At 42.5% G+C, this 17,664-nt stretch overlaps 1 protein-coding gene across 3 annotated transcripts in view; it reads left to right on the top strand.

Moving 5' to 3' along the window:
• Positions 1–17,664, top strand: part of RORA (RAR related orphan receptor A) — a 779,268-nt gene that overhangs the window by 99,686 nt on the left and 661,918 nt on the right. Inside the window, exon 1 of one of the 3 annotated variants that reach the window (XM_043918827.1) lies at positions 16,243–16,285. The exons of the other annotated variants lie outside the window; for them this stretch is intronic. Coding sequence (XP_043774762.1) covers positions 16,258–16,285 — 28 coding nt within the window. The 5' untranslated portion in view covers positions 16,243–16,257. Of the gene's footprint in view, positions 1–16,242; positions 16,286–17,664 lie in introns of those variants that run through there. 3 annotated transcript variants of the gene reach the window in all.

Raw genomic sequence — 17,664 nt, 5'->3', positions numbered from 1 at the left:
AGACATTGTCCTGGTAGGTCTCCAAGTACCTTCTTTCACCTCCTTGGACCTCTTTTCCCATGTGTAAGATGAGGGGATTGTAGAGGATTTTGAAGCCTCTTCCAGCCTCTTCAGAGATCATGTAGAGACAATTACCATTCCCAATCATCAGATATTTATGTGTATATCATCACTTCCCAGACACATCTGACTTGCTGCCATCGAATGGATGAAGAAACTGTAAAATATCACGCCAGCATTATTGTAAACTAAGATTATTATGCCTCTTCTTCAGACCCATGGAAAAATAGAATTAGGCACTCAGGGTTCAAGAGGTTTCTACAGATACTATCATCTCTCCTACTCTTCATCTTCTTTCTGCTTCCTTTCCTTCCTTCTTGATAAGGGAGACATGATCAGGTCGTAAACTGTCAGAGCATTTTGGAGTTGATAAGCAGACATCTTCAACTTCCTGTTGTCTGCAAACAATATTAAGAAATTTAAAACATCTGAAACTTTGTTAGCTGGCTATGGTTTGGTTACCTGCTTAGCTGGACTCTGAGGACTTTTCAACAAAGAAGGGAGGGAGAGATGGTGGTCTTTTGTCCTTACTGTCTTCTCTGTCTTGAATCTCTGAGCTTCAGACGGATAGGATAAGAAGGTTGAATAAGGAAAGAAGGTCGAATTAGGAAAGAAGGTCGATGGAGGCATTTCTTTCTCTAATCCTTCAGGAAGCCGGTGGGGTAATCAGGTACCCAGAGTTTTTGATCCTTTGATTCATCTGCCATTCATTTTAACCCAAACTTTGCACTTTACCATTTAAAACTCTGTCATGTTTTTTTTTTCTTTTTTCTTTTCTACATGGAGGGAAGTAGAGGGAGGAGAGAACTGAGAAGGCAGCATTGACTATATACCCTATAAACACTATTGAGAGAGCAGCATTGAGTATATGTGTTATACACGCTATTGACTATGTATACACCAGGGAACCCCCAACTATATACACTACCATGTGTAAAGGGGCTTCCTATAGCCCAGATGGTAGAGAATCTGCCTGCAATTCAGGAGACCCAGGTTCAATCCCTGGGTCAGGAAGATCTCCTGGAGAAGGAAATGGCAGCCCACTCCAGTACTCTTGCCTGGAGACTTCCATGGACAAAGGAGCCTGGCAGACTACAGTCCATGGGGTCATGAAGAGTCGGATATGACTGAAGTGACCTTGCACGCACGCACACATGGCTGATTCATATGGTTGTACAGCAGAAACTAACACGATACTGTAAAACAATTATGCTCCAATTAAAAAAGAAATGAAAAAAAAAAAACCTTGTCACATTTTAGTTGTGATAAAATAAGCACACGTAAAACTGACCATTTTAGCTGCTAAAAAATTTGCAGTGCAGTGGCATTAGGTACTTTCACAGTGTTGTGCAAACATCACCACTCTAGTTCCAGAACCTTTGCACCCACCCAAACTGAAACCCTGTCCCCTTTGCAGTCACTCCCAACACTCCCATAATTCCCTCCCTCCAGCCCCTGGCAACCACTAATCTGCTTTCTCTGTGTGTTTGCTTATTCTGAACATTTCATATAAATGGAATTATATAATAAGTGGCCTTTTGTGTCTGGCTTCTTTCACTTGTCATTATTTTCTTAAAAACATGTTATCTTAAATTCCCAGGTAGTTTACTTTTTTCTTAATTTGCCCTCAGATCACACATGGTGCTTGATTTTTTAAAGCCTCTTCAGATACTTGCAGTAATCCACAGAAGAGAAAAATATCTGGGAGTGAAGACCATATCTAGAAATAGGAGATCAAATAAAGAGTAGACATATTTCCATAATGACTTGTAAAACTGCCAAATGCAGATTTTGATTTTCTGCCCAGCTGGAAAGTCATTTAGTGTTAACGAGACATGTGAATTCTTAAATTATTTAAAAAAATATTTTCAGCTATTTTAATTCAGGACACTAAATTGTTATTGTCCAAAGGATTGGGGGCATTCAAAGAAGGTAATGGGACATCAACACATGCCTGTGGTGGCCTGTGTTTCTTTGTGGGTGGCATAGAAGTTAGTGTGTAGGACTGAATGGGTGAGTCTCTTTTCCCGGCCACAGTCTGCTCATGCCCTTGGACTTCACTTATCATTTGGCGTTCTTTCTCTCAGGATGCTTTGCCAATGTTGGCTTGTGCCCTGAGAGAATATATCCCTTGTGATCTGCTTTTATTCCCCTGGAGGAAATTCAGAAAGCATTCTCCTCTCCCCTTTTCAGACAGTTACCACAGCATTCGTATGTGTTCCTGGCAGTTGAGAACCACAGAAAGAACACCTCAGCCCTTCCGTAAAGCTGGAAAGACCAAGGGAGTATATGCAACAAAATTCATTGCACACCCCAGGTTTTCTCTCTCCCAGCATCCCTGAGTTACCTAATGTAATCCACAGCCTCAGAGGCCCGTGCTCATGATATCTGTAATTAAATTCATTTGTATGGGTACCCGGGGAATTCTAGTGATGAGCCCTGTGAGTGGTTAACTACAAACAGAAGCCTGTTGGAATAACAGCATCATTTGGGGTCTTGCATGTTTCATTGAATTGATCTGGAGTTTGTGTGCTGTTGTTTTTCTTTATTTGGAAAAAAATAAAGATTAACTGGCCATCCTCAAGTCAGTTTACCATTTTTTTTCCTTAGTGTTTTTTAGGTGTACACCTGGAAGAGAAAAAAAAAAGCCACACAGCAATCATGATATAGTTCAGAGAAATAAAGAATCAATCCAACTAAAGTAGAAATGACAAGGAAGCTGACTCCTGAAATTGTTTCGGTGTGAAACCAAAAGCATTTTTCCTCCCTTTCCCCTTCCTTTTCTTTCTTTTTTTTCCTTCTGATTTAGAATCCTATGGGTAAGCCTCTTCCACTGACTGCATAATTAGGTAGATTAATTAACACCTGTCCTGTAGCTGTAAGAAGGTGCATATAGTGTAGACCTAGAGTCTACGCCAGACCACTTAAAAAGGAACTGTGGGGGTTCAACTTCTGGCCTTTAGACATTTTCATAAATTAAAAATTTTGAGAGCCAGCCTTAGTGTTCTGTCCTCACTAGAGAGCCGGACAGCTGAATGGAGTTTTGCTGGGTGATTTTCTGGATGGCCCATGTTAACGATGACAAATGAACTTGAAGACAACTGTTGAAAAATACTGGAAGCCTGAGTTCTGTAGTTGTAATGTTCTGTCAAATTAAAGAAAATCAGCCTAAATGCCAGCAGTGCAAATCTTCTAGGAGGCCACTGGAAGGAAATTCTTACATCTTCAGATAGACTGCTTATTTGTTATTGCCATTAATTGGGTATGTAAATCATGTGATGAGAGAAGAAAATCTTGGGAGGTGGAGAAATGACTGTCTATTTCTTGGGATAGGTATTTGCTGAACATTTTAAGTTAGTGAAATGACAAGTTGTTGAAACAAAGGGCGTAGAGGATGTGAAGTCACACAGGGGACATTTTCTTGTGACCCTGATTTTCCTGACTGCACACAAACTCCATCTCTTGATTCCCACCAGTTGAAATGCTGTGTTTAATTTGTTTAATAATATACATGAGGAAGACTTAATATTCCTCCTATGTCATCCTCTGAAGTGAATTGGTAATGGTGTTATTAAAGTTACTCTATCATGAGAAATAAACCAAGTCCTTTTGCTATTGGAGAAAGGCTGCCAGGCATTGTTTACCACATGCTTGGGGTCAGAGGGCAGAGTCAGAAGCACACTTGGAAGCAGTTTGAAGACTGTGACACGCTGCCTTCCAGAGAAGGTCCCTGCTGAATCTTTCCTGGGTAGGTGTCTAATATTGTAATATAATATAATTGGATTTTAATTGCATTCTGATTTTAGTGTGTGTGCTTCTGTTTGCTGCTGCAGAAGGATGATCCTCCAAATGAAATTATACAATACCTCTCCCAGGGCAATTTGTTCTCCACCAAACATATACTGGGAGAATAAAATGCATGCTGTGTTGTTTGCCTTAGTTTATTGACTTAACATCCTAAGTCACTTTATTGTTGTGTATTTTATCTTGTTTTGTGGTTCACCCCAGCTGTATAGGGCTTCCCTGGTAGCTCAGACAGTAAAGAATCTGCTTCCAATGCAGTAGACCTCGGTTTGATCCCTGGGTCAGGAAGATCCCCTGGAGAAGGGAGTGGCAACCCACTCCAGTATTCCTGCCTGGAGAATTCCATGGACAGAGGAGCCTGGTGGGCTATAGTCCATGGGGATCGTGGACAATCGGACACAAATGAATGACTTAACACGTTCACTTTCCAGCCCTACAGCCTGGTGAAGAGAGCATGGGCTTCATTGTGGTCTGTCGAGTTCCAACAGTGATTCTGCTTCTTCCCAGTCTTGAGTCCCTGGACGCAATACTTAGCTTCTTAAAATTTCAGTTTTCTTTTTTTAAACCTGTAAAATGAAGATAAGCAGTTTTTTATCAGGTGTGTGTACATGTCTGTGTGGGGGGGGGCAGGTATGATGATTAAATGAAGTAAGTCATGAAGCTTATGTACTTGGACTAGAAAGTGATTTCTATTAACAAGTAGTAACTTATTAATTACAACTCTCTGGATAATGGTAATTTTCCCATTTAAGCATTCTTCACTGTCTCCATATAGTAATTACTAAAAAAAAAAAAAAAAAAAAAGGAGGGCCTTTGTTGATTCAAAGATAGGGAAAATCAAGGTCTGACTGTTGACTGGAGGTGTGGTTAATGACAATGAAGATTAATTCCTCATAGCTTTTGAAGAGGGAGTTTCTAGAGAAAAGTGACCAGAAATCTTCCCAGCACTCATTTCACAGCTGCAAAGCTATAACTTAATGTAATATGAGACCTCAAAAAATGACACTAATACTGGTGTCAACTGGTATTACAGTATGGTTTCTCAATAGGAAATTTTGCTTTTTTGGTTTCTGTGCTACAGTTCTGTGGCTATTACAATATTCCTCACAATAAATGTGACAATTTTTCACTACCTTTTAGCTAACTGAATTTTTTAAATGTGCTAATGGCACTGATTTTATTCAAATCAAAAGCATTTGCTAGCAGAGCTTGATGGAAAACAGAAATTTTAGGTTCATCCTTGTTGGTAGTTGTGATTCAACTAGGAGGAGAAATGGGGAAGCACAGAAAAAGAAGCAAAAATTTAGCAGTATTTGCTAAAGGAGTCAGAAGCATTGTCAATTAAAAAAACTGCTCATAGAATAATTTGAACTAGTATAATAAAGCTATATTATTCTAATCTAGTTTTTATGAAAGGGAATACTTGGGATCAAATAATAACATATCCATTGTAATCTAATAAATGGAGTAGTTTGATATATAATCGAAATAAGCATGAATTCTAACAAAACTAATAGACTATGCCCTCTTGTTTGAAAACCATTCAGAATAGTGGAATGTACATATCTCGTAATCTCAACTGCTCTGCAGGAAAACAATATCAGCAGTCTTGAATTTTGTAATTTGATAATACCTCTCTACTTGTAATACCAAGAATATTACAAAACTCCATTACTTTACATATAGATGTAGAGTATTTAAAAACATCTTGGCATTTCCTCATCCTTTTTGCTCTCAAAAGGTGTGCTTTTTGCAACTATGTAATAATTGGCTTTTGATAAGAATACTAATGTTAATAAATGTAAAATATGACATTTAGTGGAGAAAAAGAAGTTTTATATTTTATAGCCAATTAATTTTCATACCACCCGTGCTATAATAATAGGAAGAGTTGATAAAGACTTTAAAAAATTTTAAGTCATTTTGATTCTCCTCCACCCTCTGGAGGAGGAAATGGCAACCTACTCCAGTATTCTTACCTGGGAAATCCCATAGACAAAGGAGCCTGGTGAGCTGTAGTCCATGGAGTGGCAAAGAGTTGGACACGACTGAGCACGTACGCAGCTCCTCTGCCAACCCAAACACACCCTTTTAGAGGTGGACTGGGGTGGACTGCGTGAGGAAAGATAACAGTGTCAGCTCCTGCTGTAGATTAGATGCTGGAAAGAAGACCTAAAGATGATAATGGAATAGAAAGGGATTATAGTCTCAGAGTCCTGTGAGGTCAGTGTGGAAGATTAGCAGTCACCTAGTGAAGTGTGATCTCCTTATCAGATGGGGAAACTGAGGCCTAGGGAGGTATACCTTGTTCTTCAGAGTTCTGAGACTCATTCACTGCAGCACCTGGGTTATGATTGAGTTTTTTAATTACTTCTAGGCCAGATTTGAAAAATAATTAGGGAAGAGTGATGCTGATTTTTTTTTTTTTAATAAAGTTAAAAACTGGTTGAACAAGTGCAGAGAATAGGTCACTTGTAGTGACCTGTGTCGGGAACTCCAGGATTTTTCCCTTTTGTGATTCTCTGGCTAGAAAGCCATGGTCAAGTTCGGCCTTCTGCTGTTAGTCTTGCTGAGCTGCTTTATGAAAAGCTGGACGTGTGCAGCCCCTCCAACCTTCACTCTTCAGGGGGCAGAGAGGGTGCTGAATCGGCATTTGAGGCAGGCAGGAGCCTCCCCCACTGCCTCCAACGTGCATGCATTTTGTTCCTGCCTGGAGGTAGACTGCAGTCAGGATCCGCATATATGGGAAACAAAACCTACCAGCATGAATTATTATAAGCTGTACCCACTGGAATATAAAAATAGTATTTTCCTAGTGTTGGCATTATCTCTGAGCCCTGATAAGGGAATGGCTTTAAGGAAAAGGAGCTGATACCTTAATGGTGGGGGTTGCCAGGCTGCATAATTGGCCAAGAGGTGGGAGCCTGGCCTTGGGGAGCAGGGAGGGAAATGTGCTTTGAAGGGAATCAGCAGAGCCCACGTGGTCCTGGCTGCTGAGGGGTAAGGAACCTTGCATGGGCTGCCAAGGGCTGTTCACGTGTACTTAAGGAAGTCTGAGGCCTGATAAGCATTTTATTTAGTAGAAAAAGAAACTTAAAGGACTCAGAAGCAGTCAGTGAATTGTCCCTGCCTTTTCCCCAGCATCCTACCTGGAGATGGCAAGTGGCTGGAAAGGTTGGCCTGGGCATGGAGGGTGTAAAAAGCTTTCTCTCTTCCTGGGTAGAGGTGGGCGGGGGGTAGGGAACATTTGATGTCAGAGGCATGCTTCAAAGTTTCACCTAGGCCAGAGTGTGGGTGCATGCTAAGTCGCTTCAGTCATGTCCGACTCTGTGCAACCCCATGGACTGCAGCCAGCCAGGTTCCTCTGTCCATGGAATTCTCTAGGCAAGAATACTGGAGTGGGTTGCCATTCTCTTCTCCAGAGGATCTTCCCGACCCAGGGATTGAACCAGCGTCTCTTAGGTCTCCTGCATTGGCAGGTGGGTTCTTTACCACTAGCGCCACCTGGGAAGCCCCTAGGCCAGAGTAGTGCTCCTCAGACTTGCCGGCTTATTACAGTTACCCTGGGAAGAGGGGAAGGGGTGGTTAAAAAATCCCATTGCTTAATGCTGCACCCCTGACCAATCAGGAGGGACTAGGGGAGGTGAAGTATCAGCAATTTTTAAAGACCACCTAGGTCCTTTCCATACGGATCTAAGTTTTAAGAGCCAGGGGACAAGAACATTCCTAATCTGTAGATAGTTTTATTTATCTGAGGCATTTGGGGGGCAGAGTGGGAATCTGCTGTTTTGAGCCATAGGAAACTCTTCAGAGGCTCTTCACCTGCAACCTAAAGTGGATTAGACACTGGTCTGCCTCAGGGGAAGGGAGAGGAGGAAGACGACACAGACAAGGCGGCTCCTACCTCCACTATTTAGGGTGGTGCTTCAGCTGTTCTGTTTTGAGGTATAGTTGTCGGTGAGTCAGTAGAAGCTCTGTCCCCAGTGCATGTGTGTGCACACCCACACAGGCAGTAACTGAGCCTTTGGTGTATTAAGAAAAATTCTCATTACCTATATAGGATGCACCCTGCCTCCCCCCATAGTAAAGCAGAGCCAGACAGGGGAGTGGAGCCCCGGGAAAGAAGTTTCATCACGAGTCGATTAAAACTCCAGCCTCCTGACCTGCAATCGTAAGTTCCTGGCCCTGGGAAATAGCTCTCTAATGGGCTTTAGGCAATAAAGCAACAAGGTTGAAATTGAGGTTACATTAAAGCCTAATTTTCTTATGAGGAAAAATGTGCAAATGAATATGAAAGCGATGTGCCTTTGTAATACAGCTTCTTGCCTCTGCCCAAACACCCTTAGCCTTTTGTCTAAGTTTTCTCAGTACAGCATGTGCCTGAAGCAACCCGAATATATTTTACACAGTAATGTGGTCTCCCTTAGCCGAGATGTGGACGGAGAGGGATGCCTTAGTTCCACTTGGGATGAATCGGACCAATGAAGACTGGTGCAGGTAGGGACGTCTGCCTACCAGCCACACACCTAACCTAAGTCCTTTTCTGGATACCAGAGGAGGATTCCAGACACCTGGCTTTAAGATCCACCCCTGACTAGCTCAGGAAAAAAAAGTCACACTGTCTGTGTGAGGGATACCCTCAGTACGGTATTTATAAGATAGCTGGGAAGGATAGAACCACATGGAATGTGAAAATTATGACTTTATTAGATCCAGTTCTGGCCGGGAAGCCAGTTTTGTAATCTTAGGCAACTCATTCCACTGCCCTGAGCCTAGTTTCCTCAGTTTTAAAGTCAGGACTTTGGGATGGACGCTTTTCACTATGTTCTAACTTTCTCTGTGTAGTCCTTATGTCTGGATTCTACAGAGACGGTGGGTGTATAGGTTTCCACATGTGTCCTTTTTCAAGTGCATCTTAGTTCTTGATGCCCCTCCTCACTGTCTGTTATCCATTGCGAAATTGTAGAAATAGAATGGGAAGTGAAGGAATAAGATGGAATGAAGGCAGCCAGAACATTTCAGCTCAAACAGCAGAGCTGGGCTTGAGAAAGAAGGAAGTTGTGTGAATGCAGGGAACTACTGAGATGTCATCTGGAAACACTGTTTATTCTCCTGCAAGCACCAGGAAAAGTGATCCAGAAATACCAAGTGAATATTTTTTCTCTTGCATGTGCTTCTTATTTCCCTGGTGTTTCCAGACTCTGTTAGCCTTTATGCTTAAGCAACCTGTCTTATATTGTCCAGGATTTCATATACACTAGGTAATATTACACTCATCACTTTAAATGCTGCAGTAATGTTCATAACCTGTGGTATGTATATGGATCCTTATTATAACTTGGGCCTTTGTGTGTGTGTGTATAAGAAGTCTTTTTTTTTTTCTTTTCTTTTGGCAGCTACATTGCTAAGGGCTTTGAGGATTTCCTTAATGCCATCACTCCATGGGTGTACGTTCTAAATTGTCATTTTCTGCTTTTGTGCAGTTTTTCCTGTTCCTGTGAGCTTCGTTAGCTGCTCTTGCAGAATATGACTCTTTGAAAGTCTAGATTGCAGGCAGCCCTAGTGTTGCCCAGAGTCTTGTTAGGAGGGTATTTCTTCTTGCCCTTGGCATGGCAGATTGGAGATTCTGGTATAGACTGAAGTTGAAATGAATTGCAGAGATGAGAGCCCCCCACCCCCCCCGACCAAAAACAAAGAGGCATGCAAGTGGCTACGGGCTTCAAGGAGCAATTTAAGCATTGCTGACTTCAGATTTACTGGTTTGCAGAAATAATTCCTATAAGCAGCTAAAAGCTCCTGTTTTAAGTTGTTAGAGCTTGAGTAAGAGAGGGTGATAGGCTCCCTGTCATTTGATGTGTATGTCATTTGATGGTATTTTCTAAATTCCGTTCAGAATAGATGCATGGATCCTTCAGAAAAATTACTCATCCCTGCACCACACAGAGCCCCCGGTTCTGCTTCTTAATGGCTGTGTGCCCTTTGACAAGAGAGTAACTTCTCTGAGCCTCAGTTTCCTCATCTGTAAAAGAGAACTCAACCTATTTATTTTACAAGGTGGTATGAAAGGATTGAAGCTAATGCTTGTTTAAAAAAGATCACTGAAAGGACCCTCAATATATTTTGTTTTTGTTAATTTCTCCCTAGCAGATAGTGAAATATAACTTTTTAATTCCTGTTAAAAAAGATTTGTGACCTTAAAATGAGGGGACTTAAAAAAAAGAAAAAAAAGTCTCCCCCAGGACAAGGATCTTCAATCCTGCTTTTGCATATTCCATTGTGACTTCACTGGGATGTGGGGATTTTAATTGTTTAGGGAGGTGTGATTTAAGACCATATAGTACACAAATCTTTAGGGTATAGTTTGAAGTTTTACGTAGGAACGCAACCATGTGCTACCACCCGTAACACCACATCGGACATTTGACATCTGTATTTTTTTCTCCTGTTGAGTCTAATGGGCAGTCAGGGCTGAGAACCACAGCCCAAGCAGATGGCCACCCACACTGGATCTGACACTAGCTTTTCCTCCCTCCTCAAAATGCCCTGTGTGTTTTCACACCCCTGGGCCCAGGCTCTTTCCTCTCATCATCTGTTTCACAAAACTCTTATTCTTCCCTGACTGGGTGCCCCCAGCAGCCACACCCTCCTCCTTTGTTGCCCCCAGCTCTTTGTGCTACAGAGCGTGTGGGTGGCGCTGGGAGCTAGGAGCTTCTTTAGCACAAAGACTGGATTTCTCTGGCTCTTCATCTCCCCAGGGCAAGCACAACAGAGCATGCGTGGAATACATGCATCAACTCTGGTACTCTCTTCTCATCCTGGCCATTCGCTTCTCAACACAAGAATTAGCAGTGATGGAGGGGGTTCAGGGGACAGGGGCAGTTAAGTCTAATTCTTCTATGTGGAAGCAGCAGTGGGGCAAGCCCTGGTCACGGGCGACTCCTGACGACATCTCTCGGAGCTGTCTTGTCTCTGGACGAGGCCATCGCTAGTCCCTGCACTTTGGTTCATTCTGCCCAGTGGCTGCCCTTCCATCTATGTTCACTGAATCTCCCCAGTTTGTGTTGATGTCTTGTCTTTACAGTGTCTTCCAAGAATCCCAACCCTCCCAGATTTCTTCTTTCTTTTAATTTTATTTCCTCTTGTATTTCAAATCCGTATCGGGGCGCTTATGACAAGCTTGTCAGGTCCACCTTCATCTCAAGTGAAAGATGAACCAAGTCTTAATGCTGTGTTCTGTCTGCCTTGGAAAGAGGTGGAGAAAAGTGTTTCACAGGTATTTGGGATGTTTATAATGTGGATTTTGTTTACTTTCTGATGTGTTTTTATGAACCAAAAAAAAAAAAAAAAAGAGAAAATCACTCTTCCCATTTTTGGCAGGAGTGTCATCCTTGAGAAGAATATGTTATTTAAGGGACTTCCCTGATGGTCCAGTGGTTAAGGCTTCGCCTTCTAATGCAGGGAATGTGGGTTTGAACCAAGACTGCGTAGCTAAGATTCCACATGCGTCAGGGCCAAAAAACAGAAACGTAAAACAGAGGCGATATTGTATCAAATTTAATGAAGACTTTAAAAGTTGTCTGGTCTACATTAAAAAAAAAATCTTCTAAAAAAAGAATATGATTTAAGAAAAATGCCATCTCCCACCATCATCACCCCTTGGGCCTGAGCGGCTTACCTTTTCTCCTTTGCAGTCTTCCCCAGTTCTTGGGGCTCTTTGCCGAAATTTCTTCATCTGTGAAATGGAGATGTAGAGTCCTTTCATTTTAAATCCTCTCTAAATACAGGTAAAATGGAGAAAATCGGCTGAAACTGGGTTTTTAAAAACCCTATTGCAAATCATATTTGGATGTTTTCCTTAACAGCCAGAGATGCCAAAGAACTCATTCATTATGCTGCTGCTTGCTATTTCTCACCATGGAAAATAATCCCAGTCCCGCTCTTTTGTGCTTTAGTTCACAAGGCCCTTTCCCAGGCTTTATCTTACACGAGCCTCACAACTGGCCTGGGATGCCAAGACAGGGCAGATCTTAAGGCTCCGTGGAGGCATCCCCTTCTTTAAAACACCCTGAAACCCTGACATTCTGCCCTCATCACCACCCACTTTTCTTCCTTATACTCTCTGCAGGTCTTGATCAACATACCCACCACATTGTAGCATTATTTGTTTGTGTGTCTCTTTCTCCCCCAGACTGTGGGCTCTTTGAAAGCAGAGACTATCTTCTGTCATCACCAATGCCCAGAGCAGGGTCTTGCTGTCAAATTTAGTATGTCTTAGTTGAATGAAATAATGAAAGAATGAATGAATAAGGTTACAGTTATCAAGTGGAAGAGAAACTAGAATCTTGGCATCCTGAGACCAAGCAATTTGAAGACATTTAACCTATTTCTTTCATATGATTTTGTGGGTGTTTTAGTGCGGAATTTTGAAAAATTTTTGGTTACAATTTGTTTATTGTTGTATTTTGTAGAATCAGTAATTTAGAAGACCTACAGTCTTATTTTGATGGTTCAAAATTTGGAATTTCAAAAGCTTCAGTTCAGTAGCTAAACTGAAATTGACTCTTTTGTCAGAAAATGAGTTTGAAAGATTCGAGTGATTTCAAAATCCATCTTCTTAATGTCTGAGAGAACCTTCCTCAAACACACTTAGCAGTCAAAGCAATTCTATAGGGTATAAACGATGAAGGGATGGCATTTCTATTTCAAATTAAAGTTTGCTAATTCTATAAATGAGAAAGGTTGAAGACTGGATGGCAAAATATTTTTAGCAGGAAAGAATTTACTCTGGTGGCACTCAGGCGTATTAGACATGTTAGACTAATGTACAACAAATTCAGCAACTGATAGGAATAGAAAGAATCTGGAGTAAGATAATGAACTCTTTCTCTGTTAGTATTTACACACTAACATGGAGAAAGGTGTGTGAATATGAACTTAACGAAATCATGGTAGATGCACAGGAGAACAGAACTTTGAATGGTTTTATTTTGGATTTACTTACTGCCATTAACAGAGTCTTTGTGCCTGCAACCTAGTGGGGTTTGATTTTGTTTTAATCTGATTTGTTGGCTGAGGCAGTTATGTTGTTTAAAAAAAAAATGTAACTTTTAGCATCCAGCTGCTCTTCTAAGAATTACCCATCTATGAAGGGAAAAAGTGGAACCATTAACATTTATGAGAAGCAGACTTAACATTATCATAAATTATACAGTAAACTATCTTGGCCTTGGATTGAAAGGTGTGTGTTTGTCTTTGAAGCTGATGTATTTTGACAGCACTCCAGGAGGCAGCTCACTCTGAATAATGGGCAAGATGAGAGCCTCAGAGGGAAGAAATCACTCCCTTTTGTGAGCGTAAGCCAGATAGGGGGTAAATGAACTTCCCCACCTGGACACAGCCCAATTTCAGAAGCACCGATCACACGAGAAGTTAGTGCTCGCAGGGACCTAGGAGCCATGTAGTTATATCTCTTCTGTTTACAAATACAGAATCTCGAGGCTCAGAAAAATCATTCTTTCAGCTTTATCCGGTGTGACAGTGGCAGAGGCCGAAATGGGGCTCACCTAGCGCCCAGAGCCCAATTCTGAATTCCCCGGGGAAACTGTATCCTCACGGGCCTCCAGGGCCTCCTTCATAGAATGAGGGCTTTGTTTGAGCTTCACTTCCCTCCAGCTGGAAAGGTCACATTGCAGTGATGCTTGTCATCAACTGGGTGACTTCTCTGTTTTACTACATCATCGTTATCAGTTCACCTCAAAGGAATGGCCGCTTGGCATGGGGTATCTAAGAATGGGGTGGTAAGGGGTGGTGCTGGTGCTGGGAGGGTTTCAAGAGAAGAGACAAAATGGGGATCCTTTTATTCTGTGGTTATCCTAGAGTTTTCTTTTCTTTAGGCCAGTGGTGCATATGGCCAACCCCTATCCTATAGTGTCTACACCTAAAATGCTACAGTCAGATACACAGTTGGGCAGTAAGTCTGATGCCTTGCTTGGAGGGGGCATCTCTCTGGGGTTCCATATTAATTCACATTTCTGTATCCACCATATTCATTGCAAAGCCATCTTATATCACACTTGAGTGATGACTGCAGACTTATCACTAGTCATCTTGCCTTTCCAATTTATCTGGCCCATTACTGCTAAAATGGTTCATTCTCCATCAAGATAGTGCTTTTGAGAAAGTGTTGAAGGACCAGCAGTGGGTAGCCTACAGAGGCATTTCACTAGTGGTAGGTCTGTATTTTACACTGAGCCACTCAACCAGTTTACCCACACATGGCTCACTCTTCTTCACCCTGCACAAGTAGCTTTCTTCTCTGCCAGCACAGAAGTGAGCTCATGATTCCCCCATCAAGGAAGCCCCTTCATTGATAACTTAATGTCCTTTTGGTTTGTGGGTGGTCCTTGTGGAATAATCACTGCGTAATTCAGTTCTGGAGTCCATGTTCCTTTGGCTTCAGAAAAGTTGTGGTGCTGAAATTGCTTCTTCCTTCCCAGGGTTCTTGGGAGCCCACTTGTCTCCCAAACCATGTGGCGCCTTAATCATGTGGTATTTTTCTTCCTATTGCACTTCTCTTGGGAGGCTGGCTTGCAGAGACTGGTACCCTCTGAGGGAAAACCAGTCCATGCATGTAGCAATGCCATCTCTCTCTAATAAAGAGAAACCTCACTTCACTCCGTAGCCACAAAAATGTGCTCTTGGCTTTGTTGAAGGGTGTCTGTTTTGGAAATTGCATGGTCAGAACCAGCAGAGCCATGGCAGGAAGCCGGGTGGTGCAGTGCATCCAGGATCAAGTGTCCTGTCTTTCAAGTCAGCCAGGCTCCCTTTAAAGCCAGCGGTTTGCCCAGAGATCTTGTGTGGGTTTTCATTTTAAATGGCACCCTTGAATGTGGCTCATATTTGCATTTCATTGGAATATCCGTTACAAAGCCTTCATAGTGGAGCACATCCCAGTTAAAGGGGCAAAATTAAAAGACTTGAAAGCCAGCTCCTTTCTGCACTCTGGAGATATGAAAGAGAGCAGTGTCTTCATGCAGCCAAGCCGGAGATGCCAAACCTGTGGGTGCTGGATCCCCGTGGACCTCAGAGTCTTCACCAGGGATGTGGGAATCTGTATACCTCCCACTACCAAACAGCACCTCCCCACTCACTGCACACACATCTTCTATAGTCTTCTTTGGGAAATAAATGTAGATGGCCTTGTAATTTATAAATATTTGAAGCACGGCTAAATAATTTATGAGCGTTCTCAATTAATGGGCTAAAATAATAACTTTAATGATTTGGAAGTTAACATCATATTTTGATGTCATGAAGGAGTCCTCACACCCTTTGGGAAAAAAGCCAGTGTCCAGAGACCCTGAGGAGTTGTCTGTGGCCATGTCCCAGTGGACATACATTGTCCAGGACTGTAAATCAGAAGGAGTGAACCTGCTAAGTGGGCTTCCTCAGTGGCTCAGTGATAAAGAATCAGCCTGCCAATGCAGGAAACACGGGTTCAATCCCTGGGTCAGGAAGATCCCTTGGAGGAGGAAATGGCAACCCACTCCAGTGTTCTTGCCTGGAGAAGCCCATGGACAGAGGAGTCTAGCAGGTTATGGTGCATGGGGTCGCAAAAGAGTTGGACATGACTTAGCAACTAAGTAACAGCAAAACCTACTTAGGCTAATTGCTGTAACTAGAGCAAGGTGTAGGGATAGTTGTCCTCACAGAAAATCCATTTATTTATATAACAAACTTCCTCCCGGGCAGTGAGGGAGGGGGTGGTTCATGAACCAGCACGTATTCAACCCTTTTATAGGTATAGCATTCTACAGAATTTTTCCTGGAGGAATCACCAGTAAGTTCTTTCAGGTGTTAGAGGTATGTGTTAATGGCTTTTTCTTTTTTTTAATCATGGCAACAACCATTATATTAAATATGGCTGTAGTAAAGAAATTGGAGAAGCCTGCCTAACAGCAGTGCATTTTCCTGCTGAAAATCATATTAATAGTGTTGTCCCCCTCCTATGACACAGACGCCAGTGGAGTCAACTATCTAGTCTTTATCCTCACCTTGTTTTTTAAAGCTGAGACTTACCTGAGCACTAAATGAGTTTGGAAATACATGCCAGCCATGGGATAAAACTGAAATCTCAGGTCTCTGTCACGTTCTCCAGAGCTCACTTGGGTTTTGGGAAGTGGTGACATTGGAGAGGCAGAACCGTGACATCAGTCTCCAGGCGTTTCAAAAAATAAAGGTCTCTCGTTGCTTCTGCGGTGAGACAGATTTTCAGTCTCTGCAGTCAAGTTTAAACCTAGAGCTCTGTTGGCCGCAACGAGAACTCTGTGGAGTGACATTTCTGTTTTAAGGGCTTCTGTGGAGACCGTCTTGCTGGCGTAGGAATTTAGCTTCATGGGGCAGGAAACGGTTTCAGGCCCTGGTGAGTAATGTTCCCCTCTTTTGGATGGAAAAACATTGAAAATCATGATTCTTGGCCATTCAAGAACAGCTATTCGTGGCTACAACGGTTAACTCTGTCTGTAGTTTTGCTTTGGCAATGAAAGCCAATTTACCACAATAACAGGAACTTTGATTTTATGGTGCTTGACATCTTAAAAGTTGCTGAAGTGTCTCCCAAATTGGTAACTGGACCAGACCTTCTTACGTGCAAGGGTCTCAAGAAAAGGTGGAGGTGTATATGTGTGTGTGTATATGAATATATATATGTGTGGATATTTTGACACTATAAATTTTAATTTTAAATGTTATGTTTGGTATTTTAATATATATAAAAATTTAAAGCAGACTCAAGAATTCCCTAGCTAGACATTTTAAGTCTCTGTCTGCAAAGTGCAGACTTGGGAATGTCTGAGCATCATAGGAACCTGCTTTAGGAAGAGCTGACTGTGTTGTTTCAGCCCAATTTTTCCCCCCCAGGATGACTGTGACCTAGGGCCACATGAGTAGCTTGGTCATTTTCACATTATTGTTCTGTTGTGCCAAAGAATGTTCTTTGTGGAAGCAAAGAGCTACCCATAGGATTCTTATGCTCTGCGTTAACTCCTGCCTGTCTTCAGGCTCCAGGTCCACATCCTGGATCCAGAAATTAGGGCCTCTATCCATCTCTTGTTCCCTACCTGCTGTTCCTGGATCTCTTCTTGCCTCTCGGGAGGCCATTGGGCTTAAGATCAAATCATCTATACACATCACATCACACTTAAATAAAAGCAAGTGCAGTGTTTCTGTACTAACTGGTAGGTTGCTGTTTTTGTTCAATTGCCAAATTGTGTCCGACTCTTTGCGACCCCATGGACTGTAGCCCTCCAGGCCCCTCTGTCCATGGGATTTCCCAGGCAAGAATTTTGGAGTGGGTTGCCATTTTCTTCTCCAGGGGATCTTCTGACCCAGGTCTCCTGCATTGGCAGGCAGATTCTTTACCACTGCGCCACCAGGGAAGCCCAACTGGTAGATAGCAGAGTATGTATAGTTTAAGGTTAGATGAATATCTATGTTTAAATAGCTGTTGGCACAACATCTCACCAGCACGAGGTGGCTACTCCGAGCGGGAGCCAGATGCAGCCAGCTCACTGGAGGTTTCAGCAGGTCACTAAGAAGAGGTAGACTGCAGTGGGAATCTTCCTAGACCTGGAGAAACCCGTGCTTGTTGCTCATCTGTTCATTCATCCTTGGGTCCACCTTACCCTTTCAAAAGAACCCCCAGGATAACTTTCTGTCCTTCATTGGAAGAGATTATTGAGTAAACCGACTAAGTCCCAGTGAGGCCCCACCCTCATCCAGTGGGAGGCACAGACTTGGGGC

This window comes from Cervus elaphus, chromosome 12 (genome assembly GCF_910594005.1).
Source record: "Cervus elaphus chromosome 12, mCerEla1.1, whole genome shotgun sequence".
NCBI classification, from domain to species: Eukaryota; Metazoa; Chordata; class Mammalia; order Artiodactyla; family Cervidae; genus Cervus; species Cervus elaphus.
This window is presented reverse-complemented; position numbering and strand designations above follow the sequence as displayed.